Here is an 11,349-nt window from a genome sequence, read left to right on the forward strand (position 1 = left end):
TCAAGTGGTTGAACAAAGGGCTGTACAACCCGTGCAACCAGCGCGAGGTGGACTGTCGCCGTCGAGAGGTCGTGGCTAAGGTCGCGGTGGCAATGGCCATGGACGTGGGGCACCTAGCAGGGGTACTGTTAACACTGAGGCTCGTCAGCCAGCTTTGGTATATGCTGCTCGTCACCGCGAGGAGGGTGACGCACCTGATGTCATAACTGGTACGTTTTTTTATCTCTAACGTACCCTATACTGCTCTGATAGATGTGGGGTCAACTCATTCATATGTTGCATGTGATATTTCTAGGGCATTGGGTGTTTACTTTGAGGAAACTGTGTGTGGGGTAACTGTGATAAGTCCGTTAGGTCACTCAGTTAAAGTAAAGAAACTCTTTAGGGAGGTGCCTTCAGAAACTCAAGGTAGGATTTTCTGTGGAGACTTAATAGAGTTACCATTCGGAGAATTTGATTTGATCTTAGGGATGGATTGGCTGACCAAGCATAGGGCAGCGCTGGATTGTGCAACTAAGAGGATGGTGTTAGGGACTATTGAGGATGAGGAGGTAATGATTATTAGGGAACGAAGAGATTACTTGTCCAATGTGGTATCAGCTTTAAAGGCTGAGAAACTGATGCGTAAGAGATGCGAGGCGTACTTGGCTTTTGTAAATCAAGTTGAAACTGGGGATCTAACTGTAGATATCGTCAGGACTGTTAGGGAATTCCTAGATGTTTTCCCAGAGGAGCTTCCAGGATTGCCTCCGAATCGAGAAGTTGAGTTTGGAATAGATTTGTTGCCTGGAACGGTGCCCGTGTCTATCGCACCATATAGGATGGCACCAAAGGAGTTAGTGGAGTTAAAGGCTCAAATTCAAGAGTTGTTGGATAGGGGCTTCATTAGGCCAAGCGTGTCTCCATGGGGAGCACCGGTGCTATTCGTGAAAAAAGAAGGATGGTACGATGCAGATGTGCATTGATTATCGCCAGTTGAACAAACTGACGATTAAGAATAAGTATCCACTACCAAGGATTGATGATCTGTTCGACCAGCTTAAAGAAGCTTCTGTATTTTCCAAGATCGACCTTCGATCTGGATATCATCAGTTAAGGGTCAAGGAGGCAGATATCCATAAGACAGCATTCAGGATTTGGTATGGTCATTACGAGTTTCTGGTTATACCATTTGGACTGACGAACGCTCCTGCAGTGTTTATGGATCTGATGAATCGTGTGTTCCAACCATTTTTAGATCAGTTTGTAGTCGTCTTTATTGACGATATCCTGGTATATTCTGAAACTGAAGCGAAACATGATGAGCATCTTCGTATAGTACTGTGAGTGTTAAGGTGAAGGAACTCTTTGCGAAGTTCAGCAAGTGTGAATTTTGGTTGAGGGAGGTAACCTTCTTAGGACATGTGGTCTTCGTCGAAGGGATTAAAGTGGACCCTCGAAAGATTGAAGCAATTTTGGAGTGGAAGGCACTTAGGACGGTGTCGAAAATTCGAAGTTTCCTAGGGTTGGCAGGATACTACAGAAGGTTTGTGGAAGGTTTTTCTGTGATGGCAGCACCTCTGACAAAACTCATAAGGAAAGGGGTACCGTTTGTATGGACTGAGACCCAGCAGGAGGCTTTTGAGAAGTTGAAGAAAGTTCTGATTGAAGCACCTGTGTTAATTTAGCCAGAGTCTGGGAAGGATTTTACTGTGTACAGTGACGCATCACATGTAGGCTTGGGCTGCGTGTTAATGCAGGAGGGTAAGGTGGTTGCATATGCATCACGACAGCTTAAACCTCACAAAGGGAACTATCTTACTCATGATTTGGAGTTGGCGGCAGTGATATTTGCACTTAAGATTTGGAAACATTACTTGTATGAGGAGAGGTGTATTATATACACAGACCACAAGGGTCTTAAGTATTTGTTGACTCAAAAGGAGCTGAACCTTAGGCAAAGGAGATGGATTGAGTTGCTTAAGGATTATGACTATTCGATCGAGTATCACCAGGCAAGGCTAATGTGGTAGCCGATGCTCTAAGTCGTAGAACTGTATCTGATCTGAGAGCAATGTTTGCTCGTCTGAGTCTGTATGGTAATAGAAGTCTATTGGCTGAGTTGCAAGTGAGGCCAACCTGGGTGGATCAGATTAAGGAAAAGCAGTTGAACGATGAGTCTTTGGTCGCTCGTTTTCAACAAGTTAAGGAAGGGGAAACTTCTGAGTTTGGGTTAAATGGCAAAGGAGTTCTGTGTTTCCGAGGAAGAATTTGTGTTCCGAAGGACTCTGATTTGAGGCAGACAATACTGAAGGAAGCTCATGGAGGACTTTGTGCCATGCACCCTGGAGAGAACAAGTTGTATCACGACTTACGAGAATTGTACTGGTGGACTGGACTTAAACGAGAAGTAACGGAGTTTGTAGGGAAATGTCTGACATGCCAGCAAGTGAAAGCTGAGCATCAATTACCCTCTAGACTGTTACAGTCAGTGAAGATACCATTTTGGAAGTGGGAGAGGGTAACCATGGACTTTGTGAGTGGGCTGCCCTTGACACCATCAAAGAAAGACTCGGTGTGGGTGATTGTGGATAGGTTGACCAAATCGGCCCATTTCATACCTGTTCGTACTGACTTTTCATTTCAAAAGTTAGCCAAGTTGTATGTGGCGGAGGTTGTGCGACTTCATGGAGTCCCAGTTTCAATTATTTCTGATTGGGATCCTAGATTTACATCTCGATTTTGGAAAAAGTTGCATGAGGCATTAGGGACACGATTGAATTTTAGTACGGCTTTCCATCCCCAGACTGATGGTCAATCAGAAAGGGTTATTCAGATTCTGAAGGACATATTGAGGGGATGCGTGATTGATTTTCGAGGTAGTTGGGAGGATTACTTGCTGTTGGCAGAATTTGCGTACAATAACAGTTACCAGGCGAGTATTTGGATGGCACCGTATGAAACACTGTATGGACGAAGGTGTCGTACACCTAGTTGTTGGACCGAACTAGGAGAGTGACAGGTTTTTAGACCAGAGTTGGTAGCTGATACTGAGGATAAGGTCAGAATAATTAGGGACAGGTTAAGAGAAGCATCTGATAGGCAAAAGTCGTATGCAAATTTGAAGCGTAAGGAGATTGAGTACTCAGTAGGTGATATGGTTTTCTTAAAGGTTTCACCTTGGAAGAAGATCTTGAGATTCGGCAAGAAAGGCAAATTGAGTCCGCGGTTTATAGGGCCTTATCGGGTTCTTAAGCGGGTAGGGCCAATAGCATATCAGTTAGAGTTACCACCAGAGTTAGATAGAATCCATGACGTCTTTCATGCGTCTATGTTAAGACGATATCGATCGGATCCCTCACATGTTGTGCCAGTGGAGGAGATTGAAGCAAGGACTGATTTGACCTTTGAGGAAGAACCCGTACAAATTTTAGATCGAGAGGTTAAAGTTCTAAGAAGGAAGTTGGGGTTCTGTTGGTAAAAGTACTGTGGCGTAATCATGGAAGGGAAGAAGTTACTTGGGAATCAGAAGAGACTATGCGTTAACAATACCCTCAACTATTTGGATCAGGTAAATTTTGAGGCCGAAATTTCTTTAAGGGGGTAGAGTTGTAACGCCCCAATTTTCGGGAATTCTGTGAATGTTGGCATAGGTTTAATTATGTTAGTGGGCCTCTAGAAGGCCTAAGCTTAAGATAGAACCCGACAATTTTAGTTAATTTTTGTTCCATAAGAAAAAGGGGGTGAAATTATGAAATAGGACCTATGTGAACATGTTTGAAAATGCTATAGGCTAAATTGAAGTGGCCAAATAAATAGGAGTGCAAAATAGGAGGATTTGCATGACAAACCCCCCATTTTACATGAAGTGGCCGGCCATCATGTTGTTGTAGACAAAATGTGCACTTGATATCCATAATTTATGGTACAAATTGATACAAATTGATAATGGGTTAGGTAAATTTTTCATGATAATGGGTTAGGTAAATGTTCCATGATAATGGGTTAGGTAAATGTTCCATGATGGGAATTTCATGTCTTTTATATTAAAGAATTAAATGGATGAAATATGAAATTTTATTTAAAAAAAGGGGTGAAAAGAACAAAGTTTTGTCCATCTTTGTTCATCATAGCCTAAAGTTAGGGAAGAGAAATGAGAGGAGAAAGATCTTGAATGTTCGGTCACTTGGGGAAGAAAATTGAAGGTAAGTTCATGGTAGTTTGCTTCTATCTTGATGTTCATGAGTTCTTCTTGATTCTACCTTAACTCTTGAAGCATATTTTGGTTTTTGGTTGTGTTGTGAGCATTTGGTCATGAATTAAAATGAAGGAAATGGTTGTTGTTTCATGTTCTTTTGATGAAAAATGGAAGATATGTGAAGTTGAGCCAAACAAATGAGCATGCATGTGCTTAGATGCTAAGGGGAAAAATCAGCTAATATGTTGTGCTTTAAAATGATGAAATGGAGATTATACTTAAGTAAAATCATAGATATGTGATGATTGATTGGTGATATACATGTTTAAAAAAAACATGCATGCAAGTTATGTGTGAAAGAGTGATTTAGTAGTAAATCTGCTTGGGACAGCAGCAGTAACGTAAATTTGGAAAATCACCATAAATTGTGGGAGATGAGTTAGAAGCTGAATAAATTATGTAATTAAAGCTTAATGAGTCTATTTTCAAATGAAATAAACGAGAACATATTTTGAATTCTGTACAATGAGAAATTTGATTCGTAATGAAGAGTGGTCAGATTAGTCAAACAGTGAAACATGGGAAACTTTAAGAAAAATCTGGTATTGATTGGCTAAACCAAAAATTCTGAACATTTTATGGATAGAAGATATATGAGTCTATTTTCAGGTAAAATTCACGGCACTTGATTTGGAGTTTCGTAACTCCAGTTATAAATGATTTAGTGACTGTTGTTCAGGAAGACAGCTTGCAGTGAGATTATGATTATGTGGTAAACATTGACAAAAATTTGTTAATGAGTTGCTTATTGATTTCTTATAAGCTTACTATGATCTGTAGGTGTGGTTGGCCGAATATTGTAAGGGGTTAATACATAGTTCGTATTTGAATAGTTAGATTAATGTGTTAGTAATCCAATTGTAGGCAGTTCGTGTGTGGATCTCGTCAGCATATCGTCGCAAACAGATGTGTAACTAACATCCTCTTTCTTAGTCTGGATCGGCAAAAGTCGAAAAGCCGAAATGCCGAAAACCAGTATTTTGTAGATTTGCGAGTGTGCGAATGCTCGTGAGGTAAATCGATTAATGTTTTTGGTAAGCTGTAAAATTTGGACTGCAAAGTGCATGATTTCTGTGCCCTTGATATTTTTGGGCTTAATGGGCCAAAATTGGAATGATGGGCCAACAGGCCCAATTCGGTAAGAACCCTCGGTATGTGATTCTGTTAGTACGTGAAAAGTAGGAATATGCATGAAAAACCCTAAAATAGATAAATTACTAAAATAACTTTAAAAGTGGAAAATTTACAGTTTTACCCCTAGTAGATAAATTATCGAAATACCCCTAGGGTTAAATTGACCTAAATGCATGTTTGACTGTTGTTATTTACTGCATGCCATGTTGTTATTATCTGATGCATGGGATTGGGATATTGACGGAGGAAGTACTGAAAGTGGCTTGTCCACGTACTGGAAGCTTTGCCTCAATTTACTGTTAACTGAGAAGCAAGGCTGCAACTGTGAAGTGTTGGGCTGGATGGGTTGAGCTATTCCCCACATGGAGTGTAGGGCTGGTACGGGTGGAGTGTAGTGGTTGGTGGGTTGAGTAGTCTCTCCAAATGGGCTTGCATATGTTATTGATGTTGCATGTATTTTGAAATGGGCCTATGGGCCATACTGTTATCTGAATAAAGGGCTAAGGCCCAGTATATTGTAATCTGAAAAGGGCTCTGGTCCAGTACCACTGTTACCTGGATGAGTTTAGGCCCAATAGGCTTGAGTTGACTTGGCCTTTGAATGGGTTTTCCTTACACACTGAGTTTCCCCAAACTCACCCCTTTTATTTTCATCCACGCAGGAAATCCCCAACCATAGTGGGCTTGGAGCTGTGAGGGAATTCAGAGTGGCCACCCGTTCTGAAAGTTTGGTTTTCTTCTGGTGAACTGGACATCCTATTATTTACGTTGAGGTTTGGGTTTTTAAATGTAATAAGGCCGCTTAATTATTTTTGATGGTTTTAATATGTATTACTAAGATAGGTATTACTTATTTTAACTGTTGAAATTGGATAGCTTTAGGGCGCGTTTTCAAAAAAAAACAACAATTGATTTCAAAATAACACGACAACAAGCAAAGCTTCCGCAATGAAAGTATTTTCCAAAATTAATCACTTTTCCTAAAAATGACTTAATCAAATCGGTTTCCTAGAAATATACATGACGTTAAGGTGTGGCAATGGCGGTGTGCATGTCTAGGATTGGATTCGAAGGGAGCTTGGTACTTAAGTAGTCCAATAGACTCACCTCCTCCTTTTCGGTTTCCTACCTGGTGCACAGCTTCCATTCACTTTAACCTATAATGAAATTATCTTTTAAAACACTAAGTAGGTTTTTCTGGATCAACAATATAAAATATTTTGAACGCTTCGATGTGGCATGTCGGATCCGGCCATAACGTCTGGGCCGGGTTTGGGGTTTTACATCTCAATTTCTCTTAACGTAGTTTTTCTATATTTTCCATTTGTTAAAATATCCGTGCATATAGATTAAGCATTTTAGTTTGACATTTTTTGTTTCTTGCTTTTGGGAATCACAAGAAGGAAGGGAGTTCAAGGAGCACAACCGGGTCTGGTTCTTGACTAGATGTAGAGGGTAAGAATTGTGGTTGATGTGGTAAGGGGCTTTGAATATTTGCACGAGAGGGTTCAACCTTTGATTATCCACAAAGATATCAGATCTAGCGATGTCCTTTTTGAAGACTTCAAAGCGAAGACTGCAGATTTTAACCTCTCAAACCAGGGTCTCGACATGGCTGCTCGTCTTCATTCTACTTGTGTTTTGGGAACCTTCGGCTATCATGCACCTGAGTACGCTATCTTAAGCTGATTTATATCATTGTTCATTTCTTTTCCGAACCAACCAGTCATTGCCAGTTATTGACATAAATAATTGAAGGGAGGAAAACAATAAGAGAAGCAGAAGAGAATGGAAAATAAAGAAGAAGAAAAAAAAGGAAAGTTAAAATAACATAAAAGAAAAAAAATTAAATTGCTCAAATGAAAAAAATATAAGGACCAATTGCATAATTTAACCTAAAATTTTCATTTGAAATAATGATTTAACATGCCACATCAGCTTATCGTTACACCGTTAACGACAATTAATGGCTCGGTGACTAAAATGTTACAACACGATAATGTAAGTGGGTAAAACGTAAAATTTCAAACATAAGTGACTACAATGTAATCTGAGACAAATAAAAGTGACTTTTTTCATAATTTATCCTTGATTTTATAGTACTTCAATAAAATAATAATTAAAATTTTAGTATTTTGTTATTAAACGTGGAGAAAATATATCTTAAGAAAAGAAGTAGAAGATTCATACTAAATAGTAACAAAGGTATAATTATCTTTTTTTACTCAAATAAATCCTAAAAGAGGATTTATGTGATGTTTTTTAAACCATAGGGATTTGTGGGTATTTTCATAATATAGGGAAATAAAAGTTAGGCTGAATTATTTCTTTCGCCCTCGAACTATACCAAAAAATTTAATTTGGCCCTTTTTCGGGGCTTTTTATATTTAGCCCCATATTTTATTATCTGTCAAATTGGATGATAAAGTTAATGAAGTTGTGAATAGGATAGGATATTATGCCGCAATTCACATGTATTTATTGTTATTACTTTATTTTATATATCATGACATTAAATAGTAAAAAAGTAAAATAAATTTTAAAAAGCTTTAAAAATTATAGACTAAAAAACTTAATCAGAAACAAAAGTTAATTAAAATTACTATGGAATCATCTACAACTTAATGCAGTTCATACGTTCATAGAGTCAATTATAATAATGATTCAACATAATTATTGATATAACATTATTTTATATTTATATATTGTATATAAAATTAATTATATTTATTCAATATAAAATAAATTGATGTATGTGTTATTGTAAATGTATATTATTGAATCAAAATTAAAATTTCATGTATATATTTGAACCACAACAAAAATTTAATATGTATAACTATATTAAATTAAAGTTCATATATTAAATTATACATTAAATTATAGTTCATATATATTTTTAAATTTTATTAAAAGATGTTTTTAGAGTAAAACAGAAGCAATTGAAAAGCAAGAAAGCCTTATAAATTCTTTTACAAAATTTTTAAGAGTCCCAAATTTTTGAATCAATTGCAAAATATCATGTGTAAAGCTGAAGTTATTGTGGGTAAAACTAAAATTATCACCGGTAAAAATGAAAACATTATACTTGTATCATAATTATTTTCTTTAATTATTTTAATTATTAAAAGATAATTAATAAAATTTTATATTACCACTAACTAAAAATAAAATTATTAAGTGATAATTTTAAAGGATTATTTTAGCTCTAATTAATTAATTTAATAAGAGATAAATGAAAGAATTTAAATTCTTGTAAAACTGTAAAATGAAACACTTAAATTATATAAGAATTTTTTTTATTGAAGTCAATGTCCCTGTAAAAAGGGTCACCCAAGCTGCCTAGAAGATTTCCACAGAATTCTTTGAAGAAAGCAAAGAACTTAAAGAAATTTTGACAAATACCATACATGTTTTGAAGAAAAGTCGCTTTCTTATCTAGTTCAATCATTTTTTAAGAAAGCTAATCGCCTTTTGATTCAAATTAGTTGAAGAAAGAAGGTCTAAATCCGTTTTAAGAGCAAGTCGCCACGACACTTGAAACAATTCATATCCATTTAAGATCAAATCTAAACAATCTCTAGATCGAAATCAAACTAGAGAGAAGAATGAAATGATATTTCTTTGTAAAGAAATCGAGAGATTGTAACTTTCTTTTCGAATTTATCAATAAATTTGACTCTAGATTTTCAAGTCAACTTTTGACTCGAAATTTGTGTGTAAATAACATAAATGCCACATCTGCCTTTGACATTCACATCAAGGAGTTAATGGTGATGATAATTTTTTCATCCAATGAGGGATAAATAAAGCCAAAAAAAAAAATCAAATTAACCTTTTTATTGGTTAATATATTATTTGGTATTGAGTTTGATACTTTTTTCTATTGTAGTACTTATATTTTTTTTGTCCATTTTGGTATTTATATATGTCAAAAGATATACATTTTGGTACCCACATGTAATGGTGTTAGTTTTTAATGTTTAATTCGATTTTATGAAAGTTAATTGCTAATGTTATTAGGTTTAGATTTTTCATAATTTTGTTAATAGAATAAATTTATTGTTAATTGTGTATTTGTTTAATTTGTCAAATATAGTCTTATGGATGTAATTTTTTTGGATTTTAGAGTTGATTTGATGAGAGTTAATGTAACGCCCTAAAAATCTAAGCTGTTGGTTTGTAAAATTCCAATGTAGTAACTAGTTTGGTTTAGTGGTTAAGTGACTTGTGCTCTTTGGGCATAGGTTTGAGTCTCGGTTGAAACAGCTATGATTATTATTATTTGTTTGTTAGTAACCTTGTGAGTTGTTCTATTAGTAGAATTTGGGTTTGATTTGAACTCTAATTAAGCTGTTAAGTAAGGATTAATTAGTAGGTTGCTCGGATTGGGTTGGTTAATAAATAGATTTAATTATTATTTTATTTTATTTTAATTCTTATCCCTAAAAGAAATTCTCTTTCCTCTCTCACGTCTCATGTTCTTCCCATTGCTCCCTCTTTACCGTTCTTGTTTCTTCTTCTTCTTCTTTTTGTGTGTTTTAGTTATTTTCTATTTTGTTCATTCTTTTTCCTTGTTGACTCCTATTTGGTCAAGAAACCATATTTTATTCTTTGGGGCTGCAAAGTTAATCTATGTTGGGGTGTGATTCTTACTATCGGTTACTTGTGTAAGTGTTTTTGCAATTATTTTTTTCGATATTAAGTTGTTCTTTAATTATTATTTTAGTTAATTTGTAGTTGGTGAAAAGTTTTGGGGTTGTGAGTGGATGTTTGTTGTTGTTTAATTGAGAAATCTTTTTGGATATTAGGTGAAGATTTTAGGAATAACGGTCCTCCGATGAGTTAGTATCTGTGAAGGCTATTTTTTTTTGTTTCGGGTAAGTAATCACTGTTACGTGTGAGTTAATTGTTGAATTTGGGTTAATGGTGGAAGTTATGGTGGAGAAAGGTTTCGTCTTGGGTAGATTATTATTGATTTGAGTGCTTAATTGTCAATTTTAGGTACTGGAAATCTTGAGGTTGCCTTCGTATCAAAATCAAACCAGGTGTATAATGCAAAACACCAAAAAAACAATTATCTATGGAAGCCGAAAAAGCAATCTGTCGACACCACACGGCTGTGTGCCAGGTTGTGTGATAGGTCATATTTTGGGCCATGTGTGACACATGGTCTAGGCTATTTGAGCCGTGTGGACCACACGAGCGTGTGTGAGGTCGTGTGGGTCACACGGGCTTGCCATCTAAGCCGTGTGGGCCCAAAATATTGAATGTTTTCCTAAGGCCATACACATCGTTCTGATTTTTCGTAGGCCTTCTGTGGGGTCAGTATATGATCAAATAAACTGTAAAATATGAAATTGTAAAATATGAAATTTGGTCGTCTATTAGTATAAATTTTTATATCTATTCATATATTTGAGACATCATATTATAAGTAAACCTTGTACTAGGCTCTGAGTAACCCGAAAAATGATATGCATGCTTTGTATCTGTTATGTTATACATGTATAACTGTATCATGTCTGATTTCTATTCTGATCTGTATTTGCTTTTGGGATGGGTTATATTATGTGGAGGAAGTATTTATGTGAATGGTGATAACTCAACTATTACACTAGCAGCTCAACTGCAAATATTTTAAAAGGTGTCATATCAACATTAAGTGGTATGTAGGATTGGATTGGTGTTTCATACCCCATGGTGTGTTAGATGGTCGGAGATGGTGTGTAGCAGATGGGGTAGGAAATATGTCTGTATTTGTACTGCTTTGTTATGATTTTGTTTCAGTTAAATCGATCTGATATAAATTAATTGTTTAAGTTATTTGTTACAAACTGAGTTTCAAAAACTCATATTTTGTTTAACTGATATTTTTAGGTAATCCTCAGACTCATACAGGCCAGTGTCACAGAAGCTCAGTTACAATAAATTTATTTTTTTAATTTATTTTAATTTAGATTAAATCATTTTTTTAA

The 11,349-nt window shown here is 35.8% G+C and overlaps 1 protein-coding gene and 1 long non-coding RNA gene across 2 annotated transcripts; both read left to right on the plus strand.

Annotated features, from left to right (window-relative positions):
- Positions 1–470: 470 nt before the first annotated feature.
- On the plus strand, positions 471–7,060 carry LOC121212290 (PTI1-like tyrosine-protein kinase 3). Its single transcript, XM_041084743.1, has 2 exons — positions 471–701; positions 6,824–7,060. Exons 1-2 carry the CDS (start codon positions 471–473, stop codon positions 7,058–7,060), a joined length of 468 nt encoding a protein of 155 aa, XP_040940677.1.
- A 2,826-nt stretch (positions 7,061–9,886) lies between these two features.
- LOC121212701 (uncharacterized) lies at positions 9,887–11,098 on the plus strand. Its single transcript, XR_005908004.1, has 3 exons — positions 9,887–10,041; positions 10,183–10,251; positions 10,376–11,098. It is a non-coding gene; the product is annotated as an uncharacterized lncRNA (long non-coding RNA).
- Positions 11,099–11,349: the final 251 nt, after the last annotated feature.

The sequence above is a fragment of the Gossypium hirsutum genome, chromosome A13, assembly GCF_007990345.1.
Source record: "Gossypium hirsutum isolate 1008001.06 chromosome A13, Gossypium_hirsutum_v2.1, whole genome shotgun sequence".
Classification (NCBI taxonomy): Eukaryota; Viridiplantae; Streptophyta; class Magnoliopsida; order Malvales; family Malvaceae; genus Gossypium; species Gossypium hirsutum.